This window comes from Papaver somniferum, unplaced genomic scaffold (genome assembly GCF_003573695.1).
Source record: "Papaver somniferum cultivar HN1 unplaced genomic scaffold, ASM357369v1 unplaced-scaffold_160, whole genome shotgun sequence".
NCBI lineage: Eukaryota > Viridiplantae > Streptophyta > Magnoliopsida > Ranunculales > Papaveraceae > Papaver > Papaver somniferum.
The window spans coordinates 423,034-435,841 of NW_020625487.1; the positions used below are offsets into that span (position 1 = coordinate 423,034).

General features: G+C 35.5%; 1 protein-coding gene across 1 annotated transcript; it reads left to right on the top strand.

Annotated features, from left to right (window-relative positions):
* The first annotated feature begins 935 nt into the window (after positions 1 to 935).
* LOC113337570 (ethylene-responsive transcription factor ERF024-like) lies at positions 936 to 2,032 on the top strand. Its single transcript, XM_026583232.1, has one exon. It carries the CDS (start codon positions 1,108 to 1,110, stop codon positions 1,708 to 1,710), a length of 603 nt encoding a protein of 200 aa, XP_026439017.1. The 5' UTR covers positions 936 to 1,107; the 3' UTR covers positions 1,711 to 2,032.
* The last annotated feature ends 10,776 nt before the right edge of the window (positions 2,033 to 12,808 follow it).

The window sequence follows — 12,808 nt, forward strand, 5'->3', positions numbered from 1 at the left end:
GCCACTAAGCCAGGCCAGTTTGCCAGCTCCCAATGGGTACAAAAATGGCAAACTATAAAGTTTGCCATGCCATAGGAACCGGCCTAAGAGCACAATGTGTTAGCCGTCAAATTCCTTTTTGGGATAAAACGAAGTAAGAACTTCGGTGTGTCCAGCATTTTTCGCAGGATTAACCATTATGAAAATGGTCAAGTGGCTTACTGACCATATAATTATAAACTAAGAAAATCACAGATTTGATTCTTCTTTTTTCTGATAGTCACTCTCACAATAAATATTTTAACCCGGTCAGGTACGGATAGTGAAGTCTATAATAATAATCGGTCCGTGGAATTAATCAAGTGCTTTAAAAGAGCATGATAGCCATTAAAAAGAAGTAAAGTACAATGAAAAATATAGAATCAGTAAGATTAATTCATAGCTGCAAATAGAAGGTATCAATTTATTTAGGGAATATACCAAAAATCCATATAATTGCACTATGAATTGGGAGACCCATAGCAAACTCCTAACCCTTATTAGTAATAGTTTTTTTATATTATTTTCTTGCAAGTTAAAATTAAATTTAGCTCAGCAACAGTAGAACTTTACTTTTACCGAGTGATGGGTCAAAAGTAAAATAATTAGATATCAATCAAACTAAGAAATTGTTCTATTAGTGGTGTCTGAAGATACCTAATCACTGTTTAAAGTACTAAATGTGTGGTTAAAAAGATAAGTAAAATCCGACAAAAGTTAAGCTGGCCAACACGTGAATGACACAATCTAACTACAGTAGCTACAAGGGGGTCATCGTCTCCAAGTCACTAGTTACAGAAAGACTTCAGTTCATAAACAACTGGATTGCATTCTCATAAAATATCATACCAACTAAATCCTTGATCTATTGATTGACCCTACGCGCTAATTAACTAACAACTGACAATTCTGGCGACTTCCAACATGGAATTGAATTAGTATAAATTAGTCGTTCTACTTCTTCCAATTCGATATCATCCTACGATCCAGCCAAATGCAATCTCAATGAAGTACTAGCTAGCTAGTAATATATCTATTTGTTGCTTCCCTTGGTTAGTCTTACACTGACTCTTGCAAGGTGTGTACATCATGAGCTTCAACAATGCCAACAATGGTGGTGATGCTACTTCGACCAACAGAACTTATCGTGGAGTTAGGCGTCGGGGAAGTGGAAAATGGGTGTCGGAAATCCGTGAGCCTAAGAAACCCAATCGTATTTGGCTCGGGACATTTCCATCCCCTGAAATGGCAGCTGTTGCTTATGATGTTGCTGCACTTGCACTCAAAGGCAGCAACGCCGAGCTTAACTTCCCAAGTTTAGCCATATCTTTGCCAGTTCCAGCTTCTAATTCATCACGTGACATCCAAGCTGCTGCTGCCAATGCTGCCGCTGCAGCTGGTGCGGCTGTCGATTCCTTATCTGCATCCAATATGACCCAAAGCATTGCTCCATTAGTACCACCATCGTCATCATCATCAGAAAGTCCGGCACTGGCAGTGGTAAATTGTGTGAATGATGGTAGTAATAAGTTTATTGATGAGGAACTTATATTTGACATGCCCAGTCTTCTTAGGAACATGGCTGAAGGAATGCTGCTCAGTCCTCCTCATTTAGATAGTTTTACAGGAGATCGTGATCATGAATTCACTACTGAACAAAATAGTGGAGATTATCATAACCTTTGGGGTTAATTACCATCCTTGCTGATTAATATCCAAATAAAACCCATCATGGTGTGTATATATGTGTCATCAAGGGATACAATAAACTCGAGATAGTAGTCTTAGATCGAGTACATCTATAATATCCCAAACTTGCAACTAGTAAGCAAGTAAACTATTATTCCGGTATAGGCATGTATATATCCATGCATTTGTATGTGTAGATGGTTCTTTACTTCTTTGGCTTGCTATAGCTACATGTAGTGCGCAGTGACTATAAGTATTTGCAACTGCGTATGTACACAACAAACCGGCCAGCAATTGAGAAATGATGATATGCTAATTTCGTTCCCATCTGTGTCGGAAACTACAATTATATGTGTCTAGATAATATGATAGAAGCTTCGACTTTTTGCTTTTCTTCTCAATCTCACCTCTTTACACGATTTTCTTTTATATTTTGGTTTGGGGAGGCTTGGATTAGTTCTGCAGAAGTACAGCTCCATACATGCCCTAGACTCATTGCTTTTGGTGATGATCCTAATTTGAAAGCAGACATTAATGTTACACCATCTGATCAGATAAGTTTGGTGAAAAAATTGACAAATTAACCACTAGCATTGTGTCCCTTCATAAGGACGTAGAGCTGCATGATAACGGGCTTATATAAATACAATGGCAGTTGAAAAAGCCCATTTGTTTAGGCCATTTTGGACTTCAATTCAACACGGTTGGAATCCTATTTACGGCGGTCAACTGTTTTTATCCCAAACAAACAAGTAGGGGTGAGCATTTGGCCCGTAATACGAGGATTTAACCGGGACCAAGTGACCAATCGTATATTTGTGGAAGGATGCCTGGTCCGCTCGCTAATGGGTTGGATGCGGATGAAATGTTTGGAATCCAACGGACTACAGATTGGGCCCATATGCAACCTTGAAAATCCGTTGGATATTCATACCCATTAGATTAAGGGCATTTACGTAGTTTTTATAAAATACTCCATCTGTTAAAAAGACCGTCCTCTATTCCATATCCGTCAGTTTCAAAATTGTGTCAGCTTCTGTTTATATGCGTATTTTCCAATGAACTCTCTATTATAACCTTTAATTTTTTATATTCATAAATGCATATTAGTGGGACCTAATCTAAAATATTAAAGAAATTTGTACAATTAAGGAAACAAATATATTCTTCATTCCTTTTAAAAGACAATATATTTGGCTCCAAGAATTAAATTCCCTAAAGAGTTTATACTCCATAAATTCGATATCTTTTAATTTTCCTTTATTATTTCCTATTTAAAATCCTCTTAACAATTTTAGGCAGTTTTTAATACTTGCATTTTTATTAAAATAAAATAAGTGAACAATTAAGGGTAGTCAAGTCAAGTATTATGGTTTCCTTAATATTTTGACAAAGTCAAAACGGACTGTCTTTTTGAAACGGATGGAGTATATAAATAGTTTGGGAATGTTTAAGGTGTTTGCTTTGAGTGTTATTCATGGCATTTTCATATTTGTATACATATATAGAATGTAGAGGTTTTATACGAAGTCATCTATATTTTGTTTTATCTCTTCATTATAAATTTAAACCAAAACAAGTCCATTGGATTATCCGTACCCAATCCGTTCATCTGTATATCCATTGGATGCAAATCCGTTGGATGTTGGATTGGATGCAGATGCCAAATTTGAAAACCGTAATTAATTGGATTGGATGCGGATGAGGTGAAAACCGGCCCATGCTCACCCCTACAAACAAGATGAACCATAATATTGGGCATACCAAAATCTTCCAAGGCATACTGAATGAAGACAAAAAAGGTTGTGAATAGCAAAATCAGATAACCCCTTAACCCAAAAAAAAATTAATGGAAAATCTGCCATTTACGTATTAGTGTCAATAATCTTGATTAGTGATTAAATATTTTGTTTAGTGATTAAAATAATTTTCAGAATTATAAGAGTTGTTTAGATGAAAAATTTGAGGAAAAATATCAAAGTTTTGGTTTGGTTAAGAAGGAGAGAAAGAGAAGGAGAAAGTGAGAAAATTCTAATTCTTGATTCAATGGAGGATGAGGAGGGTCATCATTCATCTAAAAAACCTAGGAAAATACATATCAACTACAACAATGATCCAGAAATGGATGATTTCTTAGATTATGAGAATGATTTTACACCTACTCAAACTCAAGCTCAAACTCAAGATGATGATTTTTATGAGCCAAATCCTGATGATGAAGACATTGATGAGGAACCCAATGCTTCTAATACACAGGTACACTTATATCCTATACTTAATCTCACTTCTATAGCTCTCAATTATCAAAAGTTAGGTTTTTTGAATCATGGTTCGGCGAAACAGGTTGAGGTTCGGCTCACATCTATGAGCCGAATCTACCAATTGATGAACGGTTCGTCTTACTGAATCTGTTTACTGCATGCGCCGAACTTATAATTTCCAATTCCAACCCTTTTGCTAGACACTAGTTCGGCTTATATGAAAGTTTCATAGTAAGCCGAACAACATCCTGAATAGCCCGGAATAGAATCATTACTAATTCGTCTTATATATCCAAAATTGTATGTGCCGAACATAATTTTTTAATTTCTGGGTTGAAATATTGTTACTAGTTCGGCACATATGGAGAATATCGTATCAGCCGAAACCTCTTATGTTCAAGGTTCGGCACATAATATGATTATCGTCTGAGCCGAACATGAATTTGTTAATTTTTGGGTTAAAATATTGTTCGTGGTTCGGCACATATTGAGGATATCGTATAATCCAAAATCTGTAAATGTTTATAGTTCGGCACATAATGTGATTATCGAATGCGCCGAACCTTGTTATTATATTCCCTTTCTAGTGTTTAACCTTGTGATATTCTTTGTAGATCGTGCTTAGACCCATGGAAAATCAACCTGATCCAGTAGACATAATTCACGAGGATACCAAGGATCGGCCTTTTTATAGGATGAACCAAACAAAAAAGTGAAAATTACTAAAAATGTTAAGAAAGTGAAGTCTAATGATGGAGAATACCAAGGTCCATATTAAACTCATTAAAATGAATTAGATCTTATCTTAAACTTCAAGAGAATGAAAAGACAAACACAACGCAAAAAGAATGAGGTCATTCCGACATGGGACGAAAAAGTTATGGACAAAACAAGATCGAAAAACTTGAGTGTGCAAAGAGAAGGTTCGGCTGATAACTCAACAACACGAGCTAGCCGAACCTAGAGCCTGCAAATCAATATTTTCGAAGTGTTTACATAGAGAGGTTCGTCTTGAAAGTGATCTAATCGAGTCAGCCGAACCTGACAACCACCTGGGGTAAATTTCACTTCTCAGGTTCGGCCGGGAAGGTTTGCAAGGTATTAGCCGAACCTGGCACTGTTTTGGGACGTATTCAATACACATTTTGGGGTTCGGCTAAAAATTGACATTTACGGTTTAGCCGAACTGTTCATATACACTTTCAGAGAGAAATTTCAAGAACAGTTCGGCTCAAAACTCAAATCAATTATCAGCCGAACCCGCTACTGTAACCGTCAAAAACCCTAAGTTTTTAGCAATTTAACCCATTCAATCCATGAAAAACAACAAATAAAAGAATGGGTTTGTAGGGAATACCTTATTATCCTCATTTTAGTATTTGGAGCTTCAAATGGTTGAATTTCCGATTCAATTTCCGGTTCAATTATAGTTTTTACACCTTCATCTTCAATTGGTTCCTCTTCTTTAATTCATGGATTGGAATAGGATTTAGAACACCTGACGTTTGCTTTTTTCTTTGTACGATCCATTATATAGTTCAATTTAACCGATGATCGAATTTTCACGAATCGATAATTAATTACAGTGATGCAAAAAAAAATCTGAGAGAAAAGGAAGGAGGTTTAGCTAGAGGAAGAAGAAGAAGAGATGTTTAGGATAGCTTATTTTTTGATTTTAAGTTTAAAGGTATATAGGTAATTGAACTACCCAATAGACACCCCTTATAAAGTCACCTAGGATGAGAAAACTATTTTGTATGCCTTGAAAGTTTTTGGTATGCCTAAAATCATAGTTCAACAAGATACTTTTGTTTGGAGTGGAGACAACACTGACCAACAAACTGTTAGAAGTGGCTACGATTTCTTGCGTCTGGTAAACTTCGGGGAGCTTGCTAGTAGTATGCAATGAATCAAGATCTGGTGTTTACGTATTCCTTCACATATTATGAATTATTTATGGATACTTGTTCATCGGGAAACTTTGGTCAGAGCTAATTTGTGTTACCGAGGCCTGAATATATCTGATAGGTATCCTATTTGCTTCTCAGCTCAAGAGACTATTGACCATATTTATTATTCAATGTCTTTCAACAATGCAGATTCGGAAATGGGCTCAACTAATAACATGTAATGTAAGAGTGTGAGTGAATGTGTGTGGTGTAGTTGCAAGTGTGTGCAATACACGTGAGAAGTGTAAGAGATAATGAGAGAGTTTGAGCTATATATTCGCATCTGTCATGTAAACTCAATCATCTTCTTTTAATAAATTAGTTGATCGAACTACAACAATGTAGACATTAGGATTTCCTGTGTTATGGTATCAGACTCGGAAATCATCAATTTTTGAAGGTAACCGATCCTAGCATGTCAATTTCCTCACTAAAACCTCCATTATTCATCTTCAACAATCACCACCACCATCAAATTCATCACCATCTTCTGTTGTTTCTATTGTAAATCGAAATTCAAAGGCTGATTTCATTAATTTATCTCATATTTGAGTCTGATTCGACTCAACGGTGCATTTCCATCTACATCTACAACAACAATTGGTATTCTTCTACCAGATCCATTAGTGATGTTTTTTTGTAAGAATTAGGGTTTTGATTTGGTTTGATACCCACTATACGCCAACAAATAGGATATATGTTTTTTAGATTTGAAATTTGGTTGATTTACTTGAGCTCTTGATGCTTTTGGTACGATTTTCATTTGGAGCCGGATTCATTTACCTCAACTATTTCAATTCAAGTTTTTGCTGGTCATCTCCAATTATATGTTTATATTACTTCAAATTTAAACTCATATGATTTCTACATCACCGGCTCAACATCCTCCAATTTCATCCTCAACCTCCTTATACATAATAATTAATTAACTCGTTTTTTTCATCTAATTTCTTAATCAAGATCCGTTGTTCTTGTTCCTTGATGCCGAGAGGGTCTAACCATGTTCTAGTCCGCTACACCAAGGTCTAGTTATGGTGAAAACTTAAAGTCGTTCCACTTGATTGGAATCAGCAGAAGGTTGAGAGTTTGTGGGTGAAAATGATGTTGCACGTAGTGAATCGCGAGTCATTCTTCATACTTCCTGTTAGAGCATTGCTCGGTCGAACTCACAAGTGTTGCTATCTCAAGCTTGTGGTCAAATATAGTTGTCAAAATTATATCTTGATTTCTAGTCCACAATTAGTTAAGTCTCAGATTAGGATAAAAGATGTAGTTGAACGGACATCACGACAGTCGTCATTACGTTCTACCGTTTGAAGGCGAAGATCAACTTAAGCTTTTGGAGAACTTCTTCAACAAAAGGTTAGTGAAGACTGAACCATATATATCTCAAGTTATATATATTCATATTTCTATCTACGAGACGATGTCGCATAACTAATTAGACTATTACAAGCATATCAAGAATTTCGAGTCAAGTTCATCTTGGTAATTAGTTCTCGAAATATGACTAAGCTTAATGAACATTTTTTCATACTTGATGAATTTCGGTTAAGAACAATTTATTGTTCATAATCTAAATCATGATTCAAGATTATCATATAAAAATTCTGGAACATTGATATCTGTCATAGATGTTATTTGGGAACGTTTCGAATTGATTTAGTGAGAATATAAAACTACTGTAAATTCGGATATAAAACAGTACACATACCAGTCTTATAAATTGGGAAAATTTTTACAAGTCTGAAGTCGTAGTACATGTACTCAGTACACGTAACGGAGTCGCTATATATCGACAACCAGCTTTTTGGTAAGCAAATCAGTATGCACACCTTAAAAAGTATGTGAACTCGTGAACCCGGATCAGTACGCATGCTCGTATGCATACTAGAAAAGAACTGTTGGTCCCGGAACCGATTTGGTATCCATACTGGTACGCATACCATAAAAGTTCTGTGGACTCCATAATTTGGCTATGTTCTAATGGTATCCATATAATGCGTATACCGAAAAAATTATGTGAACTCTGGAACTCGGTTATGATTTAAGGTATACATAATGGTACACGTACCATGACATAAATGTTCACGAACAGGTTAAGTATATGTACCTAGTACGCTTACTTACTATGTCGATTAAATTCATAAGTACATAAAATTATTTCTTCGGGATACTTAACATTTAAATAATCTTTAAAAATACCATAGACATATTTGATCATATTATTGTGACTCGAGTTAAGTATTAAGTGTTATATGAAAATGCTCAAGCTTATAGTTCAATTGGATACTTTCGACTAACCATTCATGAGCGTGGTCTTTGTACACGGTTCAGTTACGGTTCTGTAGCGCCCTCAAAGCTAGCAGCTGACTAATCTAAGAGATTAACTAAATAAAGAGGCACTAATGATCCAAATCATTTACTTAAACATTCAATTAAGAAATCTACTATAAAACTTAACCCAAAACTAGCCCCGCTCAGAAATATTTATATACAATAACTTCTCACAAATGATACATATACAATAGTCATTTGGTTTACAAATAGAATATACATCATAATAAACATATCAGAAGTTAACCAACTAACGGACTCAACTCCTTGAAGCTTTCGCTGCGCAAATATGATCTGTCTCTGAAACTGGAAGTGGGAATGGGTGAGCACATCATCCCTAAAAGGGGTGCCCAGCAGGAATAACATTTAACTTTCAAGTAATCATGGAAAGATTTGGAAAGCAATAATGTTTTCCCAAACATTACAAAGTGACCAAGTCACTGAAATAAACGAACATGTATATGGACAAACTCCCTCTTCAAACAACGTATAATATCCGTGCTAACCACACTCATTAGCTATTGATATCACCAAGACCATGATGACCCACTCTAAGAAATAAAAGCTGAATTCATGTAGATATAATTGTGAAGGAACGTATCATCTATACCACAAGTGGAAATTCTCATTTCCCATAACAATTCATAATGACAAATAAAACATTACAAGTCATTTCCAAATCGTGGAAAGATTCATAGAATCAAAAGAATTATCATAATGCAATTTAAACAAAACATGGAATGCACGGACAGACAATGCATGAGTTTGTTAAGCATAAACTTTTGTAAAAGCAACAATAATGGTTACAAAAGAGTCAAATGTATTCCCACCTCTTTTGATGACAAGCCACGACCACCTCGAGATCCACGATTCACTGGTTCATCCTTTGAATCAATCGTTGTTAATAACTAACTGTTAATCACACAAGAACTCTAAGAATCTAGACAAAATGGCTCACACAAGAATCATACAATTTTATCTAATGGTCTAAGCTCATTTATGATTCTATACATTTTTATTTATCTATCTTTAGCATAACTAAGAGTTTACTAATCCAATTGGATTGATTCTATAGTTCATTAGCTAAGTCCTATGGATATTTATAACTTTGTAGAAGAAACCAAAGTCTAATTCGGACCATAAGAGGTCCAAAACATCTAACTAAGAAAACTGCCCTAATCCCAAGTCCACCAAAGTCAACTAACAGTCACTAACGGTCGAACTAACGGTGAATGATCAACTGACAGTCAACGTCCAAGGTCGGGTCAACGTCCAGGGTCAAATAGTCTAAATCTAAAGTGTAAATCGGTCAACTGAGTCAATTCAGGTCAAGACAGGGAAAATCGGTGAGTCGACTCAGTCCACAAGACTGATTCAGGTTATACAAACCAAGGCCCTTGCACAGGCCAAACTCTCTGCTGTCATAGTTTCATTTCCAACTCTAAGTCTGTTAGGACACCTATCCTACGACTCACTTTGTTTCTCTTTTAATGACTTACCTTACTTAGTATTCATCTTCCTTAGTTAATTAGTTCTAGAAGTTCTATTATTGGAAATCATTAGTTTCCTTAATTATTGGTAGTTTGTTTAAGAATTCACTTGAGCTATAAATACTCAAGCCCTGTATTATTTCAATCATCGAACTAAAACCTAAAAGTTTATTAATTTTCTTGTTATTTGCTTGTTTATACTTCGTGTGCATATCATGTTCACAACACTTTCATTCTGTGCATACAATATTCACGTTACTTTGGTATTGAACCCTAATATCTGTCATCATAGCAGGTTAGGTTTTCACTCAAATTCAATCATTTTTTTTTACTTACATGACAATCACTCAAGAAGTTAATGGTCTTTCTGAGCATATTGAGAAGTTAACAACCAAAGTTAATGATTTTATGGAAGCATTGGCTGAAGAATATGAAGCTCAAGACAAGAATTCCGCTGCTACAATGGAAACTATGCTTACGAAATTACAAAACACCAACAATACCAATATGGCAGTTTTACTGGAAACTAATAAGAAGCATATGGCTACGTTAATGCAAGCTAATAAGCAAGACATGGCTGTGCTTGCTGAAACCATGAATGGAAACATCGCATCTCTTCTTCTGGCACGTTTTCCTCTTAACTCTCACCCTCCTGGACTCGCTGGAATTACTAGTACTGGCCAGCATGGTAGTATTGCTGGTAATAGTAACAATAGTATTGCAGACATACGCGCACCCTCCTTGAATATGAAATTTCCTTTGTTTCAAGGAAAGGATCATGTTGGTTGGATCTTTCAAGCTGACCAATACTTTAGCTTGTACCGTACAACTGAAACACTTAAAATTCATGTTTCTACTGCAAATTTCAAGGGAGAAGCCAATGCATGGTATCGATGGGTGAAGGATAGAATTGGCAATCCTTCATGGACAGAATTTTGTACTGCTGTTCGTGCAAGATTTTCTGATGACAAGTTTGTTAATCCTCGGATGGCTTTAAATAAATTAACTCAGAGAGGTACGGTTCGAGAATTGATTACTTAGTTCGAAAGCATCTTAAATTTTGTTACTGATTTACCAGAACCATATCTCATTGATCTTTTCATTAATGCTTTGAAACCTGATATTGCTGTTGTTGTGTATACTTTTGAGACAACTACCTTGTCCGAAACTTTTCGGAAAGCTATCAAACAAGAAGAAATAATGCTTGCAGCTTCTTCTTCTAAATCAAGTAGATTTGCACAATTTAGAAAATCTACAAACTCTTCTACAACTCCAGTTAAGACAACTATTATTCCTCCTAGTGCTACTAAACTAAGTTTGGAAGAGATTAAAGACAAAAAATCCAAAGGCTCTGTTTTAATTGTGATAAGATGTTTTCACCAGGCCATTTGTGTGAAAAGTCTCGATTATTCTGTCTTGAGATTGATTCTTGTGGTACAACTGTGGAGATTACCAATTCTGAGATCAGTGCACCAAATCTTGAAGACAATGAACTTATCTCAGATGATATTCCACAAGAAACTACACCAGCTATTTCTTATCATGCGCTTGTTGGTTCTTCTATCCCTAAAACAATGAGAATTAATGGACATGTTAAGGGTCAACCTATCACTTTTCTTATAGATTCTGGTTCAACTCATAATTTTCTTCATCCAACAATAGCTAGAAGATGTGGTTATTCTTCTCAAATTCAACCTATTTCTATGAAGGTTATGGTGGGTAATGGTGGTTTTCTTACAACTCAAGGCTCTTGCACTGTTGTTCCAATTAAGATACAAGATTATCAGGGTAATACTGATCTCTTTCTTTTAAATGTGAGTGGATGTGATGTTGTCCTTGGAGTTCAATGGTTACAATCTTTGGGAGATATTCTTTGGGATTTCAAGAAACTGCATATGAAATTTCATACTTCTGACAAAGATTGTTTATTAGTTGGTGATAATTCTGCTTCAGTAATGCTTTTGGACAGTTATTATATGGAGAAGTTGCTTCTTAAAGAACAATATGGAGTTATGATACAACTATCTCAAGTATCTACTTCAACAACTTTAACTACTCATGAGGTACCATCTCCAATTAAAACTTTATTATTACAATTTGCTGATGTATTTGGTACTCCTTCATCTCTACCACCAACACGTTCTTATGATCATCGTATTACCCTACTCACTAATACTCCTCCAGTCAATGTGAGACCTTATAGATATCCACACTTTCAAAAAGAAGAGATTGAGAAGATTGTTTCTGAGCTTAAAGATGCGGGTTTTATACGACCTAGCAATAGTTCTTTTTCATCTCCAGTTTTGTTAGTGCGTAAAAAAGATGGCAGTTGGCGTATGTGTGTTGACTACAGAGCACTAAACAAGGTTACTATAAAGGATAAATTTCATATTCCAGTAGTGAATGAATTAATTGATGAGTTATGTGGTGCAACTGTATTCTCGAAAGGTGACATGCGTTCTGCTTATAATCAACTTAGATTATATGGTCCTGATGTACATAAATCAGCTTTTAGAACACATGATGGCCATTACGAATTTTTGGTCATGCCATTTGGTTTGTCAAATGCTCCTGCAACATTTCAAAGCTTGATGAATGATATATTCCGTCCTTATATTCGCAAGTTTGTTTTGGTGTTTTTCGATGACATATTAAGCTATAACAAATCCTTATCTGAACATGTTGAGCACTTGAAGACAGTATTTGAGGTATTGAGATCGCACCAGTTGTTTCTTAAGGATTCAAAATGTGAGTTTGCTAAGTCATCCATTGGGTATCTTGGACATGTGGTTTTAGCTAAAGAAGTTGCAGTTGACAATGATAAAATTTCTATTATTCAACATTGGCCAATTCCAACTACTATTAAAGATCTGCCTGGATTTTTGGGTTTGGCTGGATACTATCGTAAGTTTGTCAAAGACTATGGCAAGATAAGTGCCCCTTTAACTCAATTGTTGAAACATAATGCTTTTCTATGGAATGATACTGCTACAAAGGCATTTGAGACGTTAAAATTGGCTCTAACAACTACTCCTGTGTTACCTTTGCCAGATTTTACCAAACC